Below are 19,489 nucleotides of genomic sequence, written 5' to 3' on the forward strand. Positions count from 1 at the left end.
TTATTACCTTACTTGAATGCGGAAACGAGGCGTAATGTGACCAGAGTGTTAGCCAATGGAAGAAAGGGATAAAGTCCAATGCTGGATTTAGCATTTATGACTCGCTGTTAGTTACCTGGTATGCTTCTGAAAGCTTAAAAGGTTGGCCAAAATGGATTTTGGATTTAACACGTCTTTCGAACCTGGTTTATTTTGTTATCCTCTTTACAGAAAAGGCCTAGTGTGGCTAGAGGCCTCAAAGCTCCAAAATTCATCGACTGTTACCCTGATGGTGATTGTTTAAACCAGAAGGAAACGACAGGACAATTTGCTCCAGCCCTCTTTAAGTCATGTGCTACAATATAACGGTTGAAGATCTGCCCTCCTGATTGCCACCTCAGTTCACAACAGGCACAACTCTATCCCTGAACCCTCTGTCAGGCTGCCCAGACCTTGTTAAGATTGGGAACTCATGACATGAACAGTGGGTAGAGATTCAGGCGGTTTAGTGAAGCACCATAGCGTCAAAAGTCAGGAATGTCAAAACTTTTTTTAAAGTTTATTCTCAAGATGCGCCCATCCCTAATTGCCCTTGAGAAGGTGACGGTAAGTCGCCTTCTCAAACACAACTTAGTGGCTTGCTAGGCTATTTCAGATTCAACCACACTGCTGTGAGTCTGGAGTCACACATCAACCAGACCAGGTAAGGACAGCAGATTTCCTTCCCTAAAGGACATTAGTGAACAGAAGGGTTTGTTAATAATTTGGTAGTTTCATGGTCACCATTACTGAGACCAGCTTTTTATTCCAGATGTTATTTAATTAACTGAATTTGAATTCAATTCCTGTGATGAAATTTGAACTCTTGGCTCCAGGTTATTAGTCTAGTAGCTTTTTGTTATCAACATCTCACACATCCTGTCAGAGCAACAGCTGGTGGTCACTTATGACCATAAGACCATAAGACATAGGAGCAGAAATTAGGCCATTCGGCCCATCGAGTCTGCTCCACCATTCAATCATGGCTGATAAGTTTCTCAACCCCATTCTCCCGCCTTCTCCCCGTAACCTTTGATCCCCTTACCAATCAAGAATCTAGCTATCTCCGTCTTAAATACACTCAATGACCTGGCCTCCACAGCCTTCTTTGGCAATGAATTCCATAGATTCACCACTCTCTGGCTAGAGTAGTTTCTCCTCATCTCTGTTCTAAAAGGTCTTCCCTTTACTCTGAGGCTGTGCCCTCGGGTCCTAGTCTCTCCTACTAATGGAAACATCTTCCCCTCTATCCAGGCCTTTCAGTATTCTGTAAGTTTCAATCAGATCCCCCCTCATCCTTCTAAGCTCCATCGAGTATAGACCCAGAGTCCTCAAACGTTCCTCATATGTTAAGCCTTTCATTCCTGGGATCGTTCTCGTGAACCTCCTCTGGACCCTCTCCAGGGCCAGCACATCCTTCCTGAGATACGGGGCCCAAAATTGCTCACAATATTCTAAATGTGGTCTGACCAGAGCCTTATAAAGCCTCAGCAGCACATCCCTGCTTTTATATTCTAGTCCTCTCGAAATAAATGCCAACATTGCATTTGCCTTCCTAACTACTGACTCAACCTGCAAGTTAACCTTAAGAGAATCCTGGACTAGGGGAGAATCCTGGACTAGGACTCCCAAGTCCCTTTGCACTCCAGATTTCTGAATTCTCTCCCCATTTAGAAAATAGTCTATGTCTCTATTCTTCCTACCAAAGTGCATGACCTCACACTTGCCCACGTTGTATTCCATCTGCCACTTCGTTGCCCATTCTCCTAACCTGTCCAAATCCTTCTGCAGCCTCCCCGCCTCCTCGATACTACCTGTCCCTCCACCTATCTTTGTATCATCTGCAAACTGAGCCAGGATGCCCTCAGTTCCTTCATCTAGATCATTAATGTATAAAGTGAAAAGTTGTGGTCCCAACACTGACCCCTGCGGAACTCCACTAGTCACCAGCCGGTCACTTATGCTGCTGAAGTGAGTCATGTTTGATCAGCTATTCAATTAATACATCACCATTACATTTGGGAAAGAACTCTGAATCCCTGCGGTGCTCCCTCATAACTCCCCCACACTTACACACACGCTGCTGCTGTATACTCTTTGTACGTGTGTGTGTGAGAGAGATAGAGTCCGTAGACCACTGCATGAGGGAGTTTGGACACCACAACATGTGGGGGGAGACTACCTGCTACACATTCAAAATTCTAGGGCTGCTTAACCCATGTCAAGGATTTTAGATTAAATTTGTTCACACGTTGATGCCTTAAGGTCAAATACTTTTCCCTGCTGGTCCGAAGGTATGAGACACAATGGCCTGACACTAGGCAGACCTCTGAGCGGATCCATGTGTTAAGAAAACACCTTTAGTCAGTGCCTTTATTGTGCTTCAGAAGCAACAATTAACCCTTAACGCCAATGTTCGAAAGCACAATTTCTCTCTGTCCATTTTGCTTTTATTTATTTATTTTTAAACCAATGATTATACACACAGCTTTAACATCTTTTTTGTAACAGCTTTTATAAAGATAAATATGGAATTAGAATTTGTTCTGGCTGCTTCCAGTTCAGCACTCAATGTGAATTTTTAGTTGATATAATTAAACTCTCCTTCTGAGTCCCACACAATCAAAAGAGCGCTTAACTCTACAGCAATGCTATTAGCTTTCAGCTATCATTAGACTCATACATTAACAACAGCATCAGCATCTTCCTGAAAGAACATTTACAATGTCACTGGACAAATTAACAGAGGAAATGAGAGTGAAAACTATGCAAATAGTTTTGATATCAGTAACAGTTCATTGAGTACCATTTACTCATTTAGGTTTGAGTAAGGGGTGGGAGGTGGTGAAGGGGAATGCACCCTTATCATAATGTTGGTTGACTTGAGTAAACTCTTGGCTCCTTTGTTAGGATGGAGTTGCAGCTCACCCAATTTACAGCAGTTAGCAGCTCATGTGGATAGGGGTTGCCAATCATCTAAGATTGTCCTGGAGCCTCCAGGAATGAAAGATTAATCTCCTGTTTACTGCTGTGCGTATCACTGGGAGAGGAGAAAGTCATCATAGGGGCATTTAAAATAAAACCACTCTTATTTTAATTAAAAAAAAAATAATTTATTGGTTATGAAAATATCAGTGATGCAGTTTGACTGGAGACAGGAGTTTGCATGATGAAATCTCCAGGAAACACACAACCAGAGTTGGCAACCCTGGCATCAATGAGCAGCAGGAACAGCCTTGAATAAATCAGCTGGTGTCTGGTCAGATTGCACTTGGCGCATGTTATAACCAATTTTGGACATGTACTGACCAGTTTTGGGTGCCTACCCCACTTAAAACAGAACATGTCCAAAAGTTCCTTCTACTGAGATAAATGTTACCACATTTTCCCCGAATGGTCTAAACAAACCGTGTCCAGTACAGGAACCATATCGAGCCTCTTAGTAGGAGGAACTCTGCATGTTTAAACAAACATAACACATACAGAAAATGGAAGACAGGTTGAGGTTGGGGGTGGGGGAAACAGTGCATTTGATGCAGCACCTCCCATTTCTGATACCAGTCTTTAGAGTAAGAGACTTTTTCAGAAACTTGTTCAAATCATACTTGTCACATCTGGAAAAGGCTGTAGTGAATACTTAAAGCAAACTTGCCTGTGTCATCTTGTGTAGTCAGTCATGTCAATTCTCACTGACAGTAGCAGTCCAGCAGTGAGACAGTAAGATGGACAGAAGAATCAAGCAAATGGCCAGGCAGTTGTCGACATTGCTGTGTTTTGGTTTCAACGATGAGCTTTATAGGGTGAAGTGCAGTCTGGAACTCACTCCAGATCAATAAAATATTGGGCAGGCTTCTAACACCACAAACCACAATCAGATCTCCCTGACTGATGAATCTTACACACACATATATATCATATATATATATATATATATATATGTATATAGATAGATAGAGAGCGCCTTTCACAACCTCAGGACATTGGGCTTTTGCTCATATTGCTGGAGTGGGAACTTACAAACACAATCTTCTGACTCAGGCGAGAATGCACTCATTGAGCCAAAGCCAACACTAGATAATGTTATAAGATGGTGTATTAATGTTAACGTTACTCATTTTAATGCCATGAGTGGGGAAGAGAGTGGGATCGGGCAGGTTGATGGAGGAGTGGGACTGGAGTATAAAGGAGATGGGCTGGAGAAACAGTGAATGTCTCGGTTCTGTGACCACCGCATTGTGGACTAGGAACTTCACCTCTCCCCAACTAAACTGCTCGATTCCACATCTGGCATCTTTTGTCCCATGTCCTAATTGCCTTGTTACAAGTTTGGCAAAAAAGCAGCCACTGTCCCTCCAGGTCATGCCGCCAGTGAGATAAATAACTCCCTATCTTTACACCCTGTCCGTCACATTGTGAATTACTTTGACGTGTCAGGAAGGCAATGCCAGACCTGACTGCCAAAATGCACAATGAGGGAGAAAGATGGAGAGGGGGGTGTGGAGGGGGGCGGAACTGAATGACATACAAAGATGCACCCTCAATGATCTGGCCCCCTCCACTCTACAGCAGCTTCTATTGACCTTCCCCATGAATCTTAACTGGATGTAACACTCAACTGATCCCTGGACAGTGGGTCCCCCCCTTTCAGGAGTCCTGGCTAGCCAGAGATGAAACACTGGATCTGACGGGGAGCTGCACTGCGATGCTTCTGGACAGAGTTTAACTGTAATTATGCAGGCTGCGATTTAACCCCCACAATGCCAGCTGTGACATTTTAACCAACCTGTGCACAAGTCTGGCAGTTTTACAGGTCATTATCCTGACAACGATCCGGGTTACCGCTGCTTATAGGTGATTGTTATACAGGCAGCAACGATGAAGCGACCTGCATTATCCTCGTCATCTGTAAACAAACACCAATTTAAGTACAGTAGTATTGATAAAGGTGTGACCCCCCCCAATCAACTCTTCAGGGAAGTCAAGCTGATTCTCCCCAAGACGAGGTAATGGACAGTGACCCAGGCTAGGCATTCTGGCTAAATTTCCAGCCCCCACCCCACTCCCCCCTAACTAACCCTGATCTTCTCTGCAGCCCCAAAGTAATGTAATTTAAGCAGGATTTAATTTTGGGTGCTAAATAGCTGCGAGTGAGATTGTGTAGGTGCAACTTGCACTGAGGAAGACCTTTCACATAGTGATTTAGACCTTATTTCATTTGACAGACGAAAATTTGCAATATCTAGCAACAGACTTTCCAACTAACTCGTAGTATCTAACTATTGTTCTACAGGGAGATTCAATTTTGATCTTAAATGACCAAGAGCAGAATTGTTTTTTAAATGGGAAAAAGATCTGATCTTTAGTGTTATAAATCACCACAAAGTATTTCAGCAGCAATGAAGAGTGACACACAAGAGGCAGGGGTCTTCATTATCGCTTTTTGAGCGCACGTGTAGTACCAAGAACAAATGGGCAGGGAGGCTGATTCCCTACCCCCCACCGCTCACCTGCTACTCAGGCTCAGGGGCACTGAGGCCAATGGCAAGACCCCACCCAGTGCCCTGGCTGAGACTGCCTTTAGATAATTTAGTACAGACTGGTTGAGGATAGTCTGGTTTCTGGGGCCCCGTACTCACCTGGCATCACCCCAAACCCGCCCCCCCCCCCCCCCCCCCCCCCCCAAGGCTACTGAGGAACTCGGAGAATCATCTTTGTTAATATCGTAGAGAAGAGGTGTGCGTAGAGGGAGCTGAAAATTTATGTAGTGTTCAAAAAGGATTATCGTTCTGACCCAGCTATATAGCACAAGGGTAACACAATACAATTGCAGACCCTTCCTTAGTGAATATACATGAGTGAGAAGATAAATCCACTCTACAAATCGAGACAGGAGAAAATAAAAAAGACCACCGCCAACCTCCCCCCACCCAACCCCACCTTCATAGAGCTCCATTCACAATTTGCCTTCCCAAACCTGAGAGAACATTGGAGTCAAGGGTGAACAGTCAGCCTATTCTCACAGGTCCTGTTTTTCCATTGTTCCCCACTTCCTATAATCAGAGTGCGCTGGATAATTTAGGCCCGCCGCGTTGTCATAACATTTGCCCTGCTTCTGGGTAACTGATGTCATTATGCACGGGTGTTTAAAGTGAAAGGCTCTTCCTCGCAGCGACATCGTTCCCATGTTCAGGATGAGCCGATCAGGGACGACCAGGATTTCACTGAGTCCCAGTCCCCCTCTGACATCAAATTCCTATAATTCTCAGCTGCAAGTAACAGAGCGTTCTGATTAGAGGGGCATGCAGCGAGTGGAGAGAAGATTCATAATAATTAAGGAGATTCAACTTCAGGGAAACAATAACTTAACAAGAGGTGATTTTTGTAACAGTGTGGGTGTAACAGAAACTCATTTCCAAGCAGATCGAGGGTGAGTGGACAGGGTGGGACTTCCTAAAGAGCCTACTTTTCATAATGGTCAATGGGGTAATGCTCCCCGTACATCTTCAGGTGCCTCTGCAGTGCCTCCAGCTGTTTCTGGAGGTTGGCTGGAACCTCTTCATACACATCGGAGAACATGTGGTCCAGTTTTGGTTTCAGTGCCCGTTCAGCCTCCTCAAAGGCTTCCATGACCTGGTAAAGAGATTGCAAAGTCTGTCAGTTAAACAAGTGGCATTTCGTCTGTGTCATGATCAGCAAACCTCCCTTTCCTGGCTTTAAAATGCATTTTTGTTGCTTTACTGATCTGTAGCACCTATGGACGGAGGGCACCCTGGCAGCCACTAGACATTGCTCTTAAACCAGCTTTGATGAAGTGCAGAGAACACGCTCTAACCTTCATTCCTTCTATGAGGCAAATGTAATATTGGCACAATATCCACCTCCTCTCTCACATGTTGATCTCCACACACAGCAGCTTCCAATTAAGAGTCACTGGATAATCTGCAGTTGATTTTCGGCTTTGTACTGTGCTTCCAGCTGAGGTTACATGACTGGGTACCGCCCAGCTCATCAGCAGATCTCTCAGAGACATGAAGTAATGATATTGTATCTCTGGTTTGAATCTCGCCGAAAGGGATGTCAGTAGGTGGTAAACGCACCTTGTCTAATGAAAGGTGATATTGTTTCTGGCAGTCAGCTGGCCAATGTGGTATGTGAGAAATTCCCTGTTTTGGATAACACATAGCCTGCAGCTGAGTGACTAGGAAATTAAAAGGAAGAGTAACTGTTGGCATTTAGCCACAACATACTTTGGTAGCTTGCATAGCAATCTCCTGATCTCAGCTCTGGGTGAGGGGAAGCAACTCAGTGCTGGGGCTGAAGCCAGGTAGTCATCCAACAGTGGGACATATTGCATCACTCCGCGGCACAGCATACAGTTCACAGAATCACAAAGTGCAGAAGAGGCCCTTTGGCCCATCGAGTCTGCACCGACACGTGAGAAACACCTGATCTACCTACCTAATCCCATTTACCAGCACTTAGCCCATAGCCTTGAATGTTATGACGTGCCAAGTGCTCATCCAGGTACTTTTTAAAGGATGTGAGGCAACCCGACTCCACCACCCTCCCAGGCAGCGCATTCCAGACCATCACCGCCCTCTGGGTAAAAAAACATTTCCTCACATCCCCCCCTAAACCTCCTGCCCCTCACCTTGAACTTATGTCCCCTCGTGACTGACCCTTCAACTATGGGGAACAGCTGTGCCCTATCCACCCTGTCTATGCCCCTCATAATCTTGTACACCTCGATCAGGTCGCCCCCTCAGTCTTCTCTGCTCCAACAAAAACAACCCAAGTCTAACAACCTCTCTTCATAACTTAAACGTTTCATCCCAGGCAACATTCTGGTGAATCTCCTCTGCACCCCTCCAGTGCAATCACATCCTTCGTATAATGTGGCGACCAGAACTACACACGGTACTCCAGCTGTGGCCTCACCAAGGTTCTATACAACTCCAACATGACCTCCCTACTTTTGTAATCTATGCCTCGATTGATAAAGGCAAGTGTCCCATATGCCTTTTTCACCACCCCACTAACATGCCCCTCCGCCTTCAGAGATGTATGGACACACACGCCAAGGTCCCTTTGTTCCTCAGAACTTCCTAGTGTCATGCCATTCATTGACTACTTCCTTGTCAATCATATTCCAACATATCTTACAGCATAAGACATTGCTTCAAATTAGAGCCATGGTGCCATCCCATGTTACAGAATAATATAACTTCCACAGTAACAACCACATGTGGCTAGTGGCTAATGTATGGGACAAGACTGGTATGAAGCCTTGGTCAGGCCCCAAACCCACCCGTCAGCTCTCTCCTCCCTTTCTGAGGCATTGATGCATGTTGGATTGCAGTTCCACTGATGCTCTGGGACCTCACCGAATTATTCATCAAGCTTAGTATTGAATGGTATAGAGGAGTCACACAGAGTCAGTTAGATGTTAGACTGGTAGAAATGAGGTTTCAAAAGCATCAGCTTTGATGGCCCAAATAGCCACTTTTAATCCTTAATCGTTCTTATCAGTGAGTTAATTGGCAGGCTGTTCCACTAGGGAAGCATCAGAAGCTAGTTCATCCCATACCAACACAACACTGATCAGCAGCTGAATCCTAACTGATTTCTTCCTACCAACACTGAAGGAAATCTGCCATCCTTACCCAGTCTGGCCTCCATGTGACTCTAGATACACAGCAGTGTGGTTGACTCTTAACTGCCCTCTGAAATGACCTAGCAAGCCATTCAGTTGCATCAAACCTCTACGGTGGTTGTAGCTACACCACGTGGAGGTGAGGAGAAATTTTTTCCTCTGAGGGTCATTAGTCTGTGGAATTCTCTTCCCCAGAAAGCGGTGGAGGCCGGGTCACCGAATCGATTCAAGGCAGAGTCAGACAGGTTTTTGGTAGACAAGGGAATCAAGGGTTATAGGGTGCAGGCAGGATAGTGGAGTTGGTGCCACAACCAAATCAGACATGATCTTATTGAATGGCAGAGCAGGCTCGAAGGGCCGAATGGCTTAGTCCTGCTCCTAAGTCCTACGTTCCTATGATTCAAGAAGGCAGCTCACCACTAAACATCTAGAGGACAATTAGGGATGGGCAATAAATGCAGGCCTTGCCAGTGAGACCTGCATCTCTTGAACAAATAAAAATAATACTGTGACACCTGCTGCCCTCCCCATCTTGAGATCCTAGAAACACAGGAGCAAAAGGAGGCCATTCAGCCTTTTTTGAATCTTCCACCATTCAATCAGAACATGGCTGATCCCCACCTCGGTTCCTTTCAACCCAAATCCCTCAATGCCCACAGCTAACAAAAACCTGTCGATCTCAGTCTTGAAGATGTAAATTGATCCCAGCATCCAGAGCCTTTTGGGGAAAGAGAGTTCTAGATTTCCACCATACTTTGTGTGGAAAATTGTTTCTTGAATTCTAGCTCTAATGTTAAATCTGTGACCCTTTGTTCTAGGTTCCCACATCAGGGAAACAGTTTCCTTGTATCTACCCTATTGGATCCTTTAATAATTTCAAACATTTCACCCCCTCACCTTCTGACCTCAAGGCAACTAATGTTTGCCCAACCAATTAGTCCCAATATGATTCTGCTGAGTCTGCGGTGAGCTCCTCCCAGGACAATATACCCTTCCTGCAATATGATGCCCAAAAGTGAATGCAGTGCTCCATTTGGGGCCTGACCAAGGCTTCATTCCAGTCTTGTCCCATACACTAGCCACACGTGGCTGCTTGCATTTCTGATTCATAAATAAAAATCGGAGTGATATGCAATCAATTCACCACCATGCAATCTCAGGCGTCGTATTTACATGACCTATGCATGTGATTTTAACCTTGTGGGTTTTTTTGGTAAGGTAAAAAAGTGGAGTATGTGAATGCTTTTGATTGTTGTGACTGCCGTACTTCCTTGTGTCACTGAATGGTGGTAAATGTTTGCTAAGTAAATACATGCATACAGAGTACGTGTACCTGCATTGCACAAAGGCATTTTCTTTTACTAAAATTAGTGCATGCAGCTAAAATGGTCTTGCCATAGCCACCCTGTGAATATTCAATCTCTACAACTGGAGCATCACTTCTTGCCTTTGTTTTCAAGCCTCCTTGAGATAAAGGCCAACATTCCCTTAGACCTTCTGGAATACATTTCGCCTTCAGATTTTTAGTGGTGTGTGTGTGTGTCTGCACATTTTGTTCCTTCACAGCTTCACACCATGATCAAAATATTCTGATTTGGTTTTTTTTGGACCCCAAGTGGATGAGCTCACACTTCTGAATGTCAGTCAGCTGACTCACCATTGACCGAGGGTTGGGCATATGATGGGCAGAATACCAGCTGGCTGATCAAGCCGGGCACACATCATGACGGTCAGAACATCATGACCTTCCCTTCACCCCGCCTTCTTGAATCATAGGAACGTAGGACTTAGGAGCGGGTCTAAGCCATTCGAGCCTGCTCCGCCATTCAATAAGATCATGGCTGATTTGGTTGTGGCATCAACTCCAGTATCCTGTCTGCTCCCTATAACCCTTGATTCCCTTGTCTATCAAAAAACCTGTCTGACTCTGCCTTGAATCAATTCAGTGACCCAGCCTCCACCGCTTTCTGGGGAAGAGCATTCCACAGACTAATGACCCAAACCAACTCCCTCTCCCAGCCACATAATCTCCTGCAGGGAAAAAGATAAAAAAAATGTACAACTGATAAAGGAAAAAAAAAATACCCTGGAAAATTCCTCCCCCACCATCCCTCATGACTTCCTCAGGCAGTCAATGTCAGTCCAGGAGATCAGAAGGGCCAAGTATTGTTTATAAAGTGTCAGCTTCCTTGCCTGTATTCTATGGCTGAGTAACACAATGCAAAACGTAATTGCCAGCAGTTACTGGCAAAAACATGAGTTTACAAATCCTGATTTAATCTCAGCCTCTGCCCCACTTGATCGTTTGCAGAAAGAATGTCTGCATTCTGATAGAGATGTCCCTCATTTGGGGATGCTCCAAAGCATCTTACAATCAACAAAGCACAAATTCAACCGCAGTTACTGCTGTCACGTAGGAAGCGTTTAGAAGGTTTACTTTAATGCTGTCCCGCTGCCTGCGGTGATACTTACTCGTTTCCTGGACTGCTTCCTCCAAGCTTTTTCTTGCTCCTCGTCCCACCAGCCCTTGTTCACCATGTAATGCCTGAGCCTGGAGATGGGGTGGTCCTGCTTGTCCCAATAGTTCACTTCATCCACAGAGCGATAGGCTGAGCTGTCATCGCTGGTACTGTGATGGCCTATCCTGGTGGGATTCAGAATACAAGTCCGTAATTAATTACAGAAACACTCCCCCCTTCAGCCCTCCCTTCCTCTTCTCCTGAAGGCACAGACTCACTGCCTGGATAGTTTACTAGGGCATAGGTCATCATTTGATTTCATCCCTAAGTGACTGTATGAGCTGTGGCTGTGTCTAGCAGACACACAGCAACGTGGTTGACTCTTAACTGTCCTCTGAAATGACCGAGCAGGCCACTCAGTTGTATCAAGTTACTGTGGGTGTACCTGCATCACATGGAGATGAGGAGATTTTTTTCTCTCAGAGGGTCGTTAGTCTGTGGAACTCTCCTCCCCAGAAAACAGTGGAGGCTGGGTCACTGAACTTATTCAAGCTGAGTTAAGATTTTTGATAGACAAGGGAGTCAAGGGTTATGGGGGGTTGGGGGGGGGGGGGGGGGGGGGCAGACAGGAAAGTGGAGTTGAGGCCACAGCCAAATCAGCCTTGATCTTATCAAATGGCGAAGCAGGCTCAAAGAGCTGAATGGCTCACTCCTGCTCCGAAGTCCCATGTTTCTATGATCCAAGAAGGCGGCTCACCATTACCATCTCAAGGACAATCAGGGATAGGCAATAAATGCTGGCCTTGCCAGCGATATTTGTATCCTGTGAATGAGTAAAAATAAATACTTCACAATATATGTACTGTAGGTATATTTTTTGTCACTCATTCATGGGATGTGGGCGTCAATGGCTAGGCCAGCATTTATGGCCCATCCCTAATTCCCCTCGAGATAGGTGGTAGTGAGCTGCCTTCTTGAACTGCTGTAGTCCATGTGGTGTAGGTACACCCACGGTGCAATTAGGGAGGGAGTTCCAGGGTTTTGACCCAGTGACAGTGAAGGAACAGCGATATATCTCCACGTCAGGATGGTGAATGGCTTGGAGGGGAACTTCCAGGTGGTGGTGTTCCCATGTGTCTGCTGCCCTTCTCCCTCTAGGCAGTAGAGGTTGTGCATTTGGAAGGTGAAGTCTAAGGAGCCTTGGTGAGTTCCTGCAGTGCATCTTGTAGATGGTACACTGTGCGTCGGTGATGGAAAGAGTGGATGTTTGTGGATGGGGTGCTGGTGAAGTGGGCAGCTTCGTCCTGGATGGTGTCAAGTATAAAAATACTTAATTGATATAGCACAGCTGAATTCCCATGTCTACATGTGCACGGTGGAGCTGGGGTCCCTGGGCCAGGAGTAGGAATTCTGGCTGATTTTTGCCTCTTCCGCTTGAGTCCAATTGTTGCAACCTAACAGCTGGCCAGCTAAGATCAGTTAACTATGGCACTGTGGCTCACTGCGTGCCTCTGAATAAGAAGGTTGTGAGTTCAAGTCCCATGTCAGAAACTTGAGCTCATAGTCCACGCTGACACATTCAACCGCACTGAGAGAGTGCTGCACTGTCTTTTAGATGAGACCTTAAACTGAGGCCCGTTCTGCCCTCTCAGGTGGATCGCCACTATTTTGAAAGGGCATTCTCCTTGGCATCCTGGTCAATATTTATCCCTCACCATATGTCACAAAACAGATTATCTTCTCATTATCACATTGCTGATTTTGGGAGTTTCATGTGCACAGATTGGCTGCCACATTGGCACTAAAATGTTTTGTAAATCCTAGGGAATGTGAAGGGCATTGTATAAAAGCAAGTCTTTCTGTCAATGATTGACTGTACCGGACCTGGACAACTGAATTCAAAGCCAGGAGGGTGGCCAGTCTACAGCCCTGCCATCGTCTGGCAGCAGCATACAGCAGGTGACACAAAATGCAGGAAGCCAATCATAGAACCATAGAACACTACAGCACGGAAAAACAGGCCATTTGGCCCTTCTAGTCTGTGCCAAAATATTATTCCGCTAGTCCCATTGACCTGCACCCAGTCCATAACCCTCCAGACCTCTCCCATCCATGTATCTATCCAATTTATCCTTAAAACTTAAGAGTGAGCCCGCATTTACCACGTCAGATGGCAGCTCGTTCCACACTCCCACCACTCTCTGAGTGAAGAAGTTCCCCCTAATCCTTTCAAACACATTTGACACTGTGTTGCAGTACTGAGGGAGTGCTGCACTATAAGATCCCATCTTTCAGGCGGGATATTAAACTGCGGCTCCATTTTGATGGAGATGGATATAAAAGATCGCACAACACTATTAGAAAAGGTACAGGGAGCTCTCCCTCAATCAACTGCAGCAAATGGCTTAACTGATCCTTTAATTGTCCAAACAAACTCCAATTTAAAATGATTGGCTGGAAAGGAATTTGAGACTTCCGAGGATGTGAAAGGTGCTACTGTTATAAATGTGAAGTTTGTCAGGTTACGATGTTTTGGAACTCTCTCTTTAGTTTAGGGTAAAATGGAGGAATGAAGGGGATCAGGTGACCTGTTCTTAATTCTGCCTGACAACTAGCTTGGGTGTTAAAGGGTAAAGGGGAGGGCTCAGGTTGTTTTACTGGGAAGAAAGCGTAAGATATTCACACCCGTAAACAATGACCAGGGCCGTTATGTTGACAGTGGATAGACTGTTAGTATCCAAGTCACAGGGAAGCGTGAGGCATGTCAGGTTTTGTAAACGGTTATACTTTAAACTGTCTTTTAATTCCAAGATAGAATGGAGTTAGGGGTTTACAAGATTGTTAATCAGCATTTCTACCTGGATACAAGGTCCATGTGATTCACGTTGCCATAGAGGAGAGCAGACTATAAAAAGCCATTGTACTACCAGCTTACAGAGTTTCGCTGTGATATCCTTAAACTCACAGACAGGTCAGTCTGCAAAGAATCTGGAAGGGGGTTGAGAGCAGAAAGATAAAGGCAACTAGTTCTGCACCTTAAGCAGAGAATACGCTGGCCTGGTGGGAGCTTGCGCTCAGATCGAAGAGACTGAGTTTGTGAGGATTTAAATGAGATTGGAAGATTCGCCTAGCTTGGTTAGAGGGAAGAATCTCCAATTCGTCCCTCACTGTGAATTTCACTTCGGAGATTAGAAGTTATCCAGCTGCAAAAGGAAAACAGAAGCAAGCCATTGAGAGGCAAGACTGGCTTTGGACTGGTTCCTGGAGAATGAAGTGTCCACGTAAGGGATAGAGTAAAGACACAGGGGGATTTTCTGTCCATGTAAAAGTTAAATGGGGGATCTTTTCTGCAGTTTATAGTATAAGTTACATATTGAAATTGTGTTTAGCCATTGTTACTTTTAGTTTGTTTTTATTCCTTATTCATTCACGGGATGTGGGCTTCGCTGGCTGGGCCAGCATTTATTGCCCATCCCTAATTGCCCATGAGAAGGTGGTGGTGAGCTGCCTTCTCGAACCACTGCAGTCCATGTGCTGTAGGTACATCCACAATGCTGTTAGGGAGGGAGTTCCAGGATTTTGACCCAGCGATAGTGAAGGAACGGCGATATACTTCCAAGTCAGGATGGTGAGTTACTTGGAGAGGAACTTCCAGGTGATGGTGTTCCCATCTATCTACTGCCCTTGTCCTTCCAGATGGTAGTGGTCGTGGGTTTGGAAGCCTTGGTGAATTCCTAGAGTGCATCTTGTAGATGGTACACACTGCTGCTACTGTGTGTCGGTGGTGGGGGGAGTGAATGTTTATGAATGTGGTGCCAATCAAGCGGGCTGCTTTGTCCTGGATGGTGTCAAGCTTCTTGAGTATTATGGGAGCTGCAGTCATCCAGGCAAGCGGGGAGTATTCCATCACACTCCTGACTTGTGCCTTATAGATGGTGGACGGGCTTTGGGGAGTCAGGAGGTGAGTTACTCATTGCAGGATTCCTAGCCTCTGACCTGCTCTTGTAGCCACAATATTTATGTGGCTAGTCCAGTTCAGTTTCTGGTCAATGGTAACCCCCAAGTATGTTGATAGTGGGGGATTCAGTGATGGTTATGCCATTGAATGTCAAGGGGTGATGGTTAGATTCTTGCTTGTTGGAGATGGTCATTGCCTGGCACTTGTGTGGCATGAATGTTACTTGCCACTTGTCAGCCCAAGCCTCAATATTGTCCAGGTCTTGCTACATTTGGATATGGACTACTTCAGTGACTGAGGAGTCCTGAATGGTGCTGAACATTGCACAATCAGCAGCGAACATCCCCACTTCTGACCTTATGGTGGGAGGAAGGTCATTGATGAAGCAGCTGAAGATAGTTGGGCTGAGGACACTACCCTGAGGAACTCCTGTAGTGATGTCCTGGAGCTGAGATGATTGATCTCCAACAACCACAGCCATCTTCCTTTGTGCTAGGTATGACTCAAACTAGTGGAGAGTTTTCCCCCCGTTCCCCATCGACTCCAGTTTTGCTAGGGCTCCTTGATGCAACACTCGGTCAAATGCGGCCTTGATGTCGAGGGCAGTCACTCTCACCTCACCTCGGGAGTTCAGCTCTTTTGTCCATGATTGAATCAAGGCTGTAATGAGGTCAGGAGCTGAGTGGCTCTGGCAGAACCCAAACTGGGCGTAAGTGAGCAGGTTATTGCTAAGCAAGTACTGCTTGATAGTACTGTTTATGACGCCTTTCATTACTTTACTGATGATGGAGAGTAGACTACTGGGGTGGTAATTGGCCAGGTTGGATTTGTCCTGCTTTTTATGTACAGGACATACCTGGGCAATTTTCCACATAGCCGGGTAGTGTTGTAGCTGAACTGGACCAGCTTGGCTAGGGGTGCGGCAAGTTGTGGAGCACAAGTCTTCGGTACTATTGCCGCAATATTGTCAAGCCCCATAGCCTTTGCAGTATCCAGTGCCTTCAGCTGTTTCTTGATATCATGTAGGGAGAATCAAATTGGCTGAAGAGTGGCATCTGTGATGCTGGGGACCGCTGAAGGAGGCCGAGATGGATCATCCACTCGGCACTTCTGGCTGAAAACTGTAGCAAATGCTTCAGCCTTATCTTTTGCACTGATGTGCTGGATGCCCCCATCATTAAGGTTGGGGATATTTGTGAATCCTCCTCCTCCAGTGAGTTGTTTAATTGTCCACCACCAATCACGATTGCATATGGCAGGACTGCAGAGCTTAGCTCTGATCCGTTGGTTGTGGGATTACTTAGCTCTGTGTATCACTTGCTACTTATGCCGTTTGGCATGCAAGTTGTCCTGTTTTATAGCTTCACCAGGTTGACACCTCATTTTTAGGTATGCCTGGTGCTGCTCCTGGCATGCCCTCCTGCACACTTAATTGATCCAGGGTTGATCCCCTGAGTTGGTGGGAACAGTAGAGTGCGGGATATGCCGGGCCATGAGGTTACAGATTGCGGTTGAGTACAATTCTGCTGCTGCTGATGGCCCACAGCGCCTCATAGCTGCCCAGTCTTGAGTTGCTCGATCTGTTCGAAATCTATCCCATTTAGCACGGTGGTAGTGCCACACAACATGGAGAGTAGCCTTAATGTGAAGGCAGAGCTTTGTCTCCGCAACAACTGTGCAGTGGTCACTCCTGCCGATACTGTCAAGGACAGATGCACCTGCGGCAGGCAGGTTGATGAGGATGAGGTAAAGTATGTTTTTCCCTCTTCTTGGTTCTCTCACCACCTACCGCAGACCCAGTCTAGCAGCTATGTCCTTTAGGATTCAACCAGCTCAGTCAGTAACGGTGCTACCGAGCCACTCTTGGTGATGGACATTGAAGTCCCCCACCCGAGTACATTCTGTGCCCTTGCCACCTTCAGTGCTTCCTCCAAGTGGTGTTCAACATGGGGGAGCATTGATTCATCAGCTGAGAGAGGGCGGTGTGTGGTAATCAGCAGAAGTTTCCCTTGCCCATGTTTGACCTGATGCCATGACACTTCATGGGGTCTGGAGTCATCCCAGGGCAACTCCCTCCCGACTATATATCACTGTGCTGCCCACCTCTGCTGGGTCTGTCCTGCCGGTGGGACAGGACATACCCAGGGATGGTGATGGTGGTGTCTGGGACATTATCTGTAAGATATAGTTCCATGCGTATGACTATGTCAGGCTGTTGCTTGACTAGTCTATGAGACAGTTCTCCCAATTTTGGCACTCGCTCCCAGATGTTAGTAATGAGGACTTTGCAGGGTCAACAGGACTGGATTGCCATTGTCGTTTCCGGTGCCAGGTGGTCTGTCCGGTTTCATTCTTTTTTTCAGACTTTGTAGCAATTTGATACAATTGAGTGTCTTGCTAGGCCATTTCAAAGGGCATTTAAGAGTCGACCACATTGTTTATTACAGTAGAAGTATTAAAACTTGAAATCATGTGATCCATTCGTTCAGCCACTGGAATTTCAAAGATCTTTCTATAGGTTATCGGTCTCCACAGGGTTTGTAACACTATATAAATGAAAGCTTCTTTTTCTGGCTTGCAGCAAGTGACTAAATATCGCACACATTGATTCAATTCTGACTACACGTTCTCAGCTCCACTAAGAAAGAAATTTGGCGGTTTCTCACATGTCACAACACTCCAACTTCCTACAAAGTACAGGCACAGCTGCTGCACAGGCATTCTATACACAGGAAAATCCAGCCACAGCAGTGAACTGAATTTGCAGTTAATCTTACGGTTAGGCTGAGGAAGGAATATTGACCAAGACGCCAGGAGAATTCACTCTTGCTCTTAAAAAATAGTGCCATGGAATCTTTTACATTGATAACACCTGAACAAACAGATTTGAGTCTTGATTTCTCATCCCAACTTAAGGCAGCGCCTCTGACAACGCAGTACACCCTCGGCACTGCACTGGAGTGAAGGCCTGGATTATATACCTAGGCCCTGGAATGGGGCTTGATCTCAGCGTGAGAGGCAAAACAAAAGTGTTACCATCTGAGCTATCCTGCCACTGAGAGTTGATCTCAGCTGTCGAAGCACAAAAACTGGACTTAGTGCCCCTGTAAGTGGAAGTGGTGTCAACCAATCTCATTTAAATCCTCGGTCTCTTCAATCGGAGTGCGAACTCCCACCTGTGTTTCACGTGGTGGCTGACCAGGCCAGCATTTTCTCTGCTTAAGGTGCAGGGCTGGTTGCCTTTATGTTTCTGCTCTCATTCTCTCTTTCCAGATTCTTGCAGGCTGACCTGCCTGTGAGGTTCAGGGTATCATGCCTGGTGAGAAATGAAAACTAAACAAGGAATTTCTGGGTTTGAAATGGTTGGGGAGCATGTGTGAATCAGGTCCAGCCATGTTTCCTCTACCATACGTGTGGAAGCAGAGCTTTGGGTCCACATGCAAATGGGCTTGTTCTGGCTGATACAAAGTCTTTTTTTCCAAATGCTGCATTCCTGGACTGGTCGGACTGGGTTGGATGCAAGTCAGAGCAGGTTGCTGGGTGACAGCAGCTTCTAATGATTTTTTCTGTTTGACTATTCAGGGTGGTGCTTTAATAACATTCCACACTGTGACATTTCTAATAGGGGTTAGGGGCGGTGGTTAAACCTGAAAGATGGCATCCAATGAATATTTGATGAGTAGGTTAAACTACTCTTTCAACAAAAGCAAAAAGGTCATTCAGACTCAGCAATATTTCACACCATGAACATCTTGGCTCGAGTGACAAAGCGATAAATTACCGAAAATTGGATGGGGACAAATTTAATCCCTCCAGGCCCACGGAAAACTGGTGCGATCATGTCAACCACATGTTTTACAGAAAGCAAACAAGCTTTCCAATTAACGATTTAATACCATGTGGGTTAGGGTTAACAAACAACAAACAGCACCGTGTTAGTCCACTGACTGGATCTCTTCCAGGGTCAAGGCTAGTCCAGGCCATAGGATTGAGATCTTTCCTGTCAGTCTGCTGGATGTAACAACCAATAACATCCCAAGGCACTTCATATAAACCGGCCCAAAGGCAAAACAAAAAGTGACTAAAAGTTTTGTCAAAGGGACAGATTTTAAGGAGGGCTTTAAAGATGAAGAGGTTTGGGGGGGGGGGATTCCAGAATTTAGGATTCAAGTAGTTGAAGACATGGCTGCCAAAGGTGGGACAGTTCAAATCAGGAATTGGAGGAGCACGGATATCATGGAGGGTTATAAAGCTGGAGGTAGGGTTGCCAACTGTGACAGAAATCATTATTTCTAAGCTGCTCAGCAAGTGAGAGTTATGAGCTGCGCTGATCAGGAAGAGTCAGATGCTCAGCTTACAGGATGAACATCTTTAATCAGTTTCGGCAAACTGTTTCTCTTC

General features: G+C 45.8%; 1 protein-coding gene across 1 annotated transcript in view; it reads right to left on the reverse strand.

Moving 5' to 3' along the window:
• Positions 1 to 5,102: 5,102 nt before the first annotated feature.
• bckdha (branched chain keto acid dehydrogenase E1 subunit alpha) overlaps positions 5,103 to 19,489 on the reverse strand; it is a 44,066-nt gene continuing 29,679 nt past the window's right edge. The window contains exons 8-9 of the mRNA XM_078533289.1: positions 11,144 to 11,315; positions 5,103 to 6,648 (exon numbers count right to left, since the gene is read on the reverse strand). Of these exons, the coding sequence (XP_078389415.1) occupies positions 6,478 to 6,648; positions 11,144 to 11,315 (343 nt within the window). The 3' untranslated portion in view covers positions 5,103 to 6,477. The remainder of the gene's footprint in view (positions 6,649 to 11,143; positions 11,316 to 19,489) is intronic.

This window comes from Cetorhinus maximus, chromosome 32 (genome assembly GCF_964194155.1).
Source record: "Cetorhinus maximus chromosome 32, sCetMax3.hap1.1, whole genome shotgun sequence".
In the NCBI taxonomy this organism is placed as follows: Eukaryota; Metazoa; Chordata; class Chondrichthyes; order Lamniformes; family Cetorhinidae; genus Cetorhinus; species Cetorhinus maximus.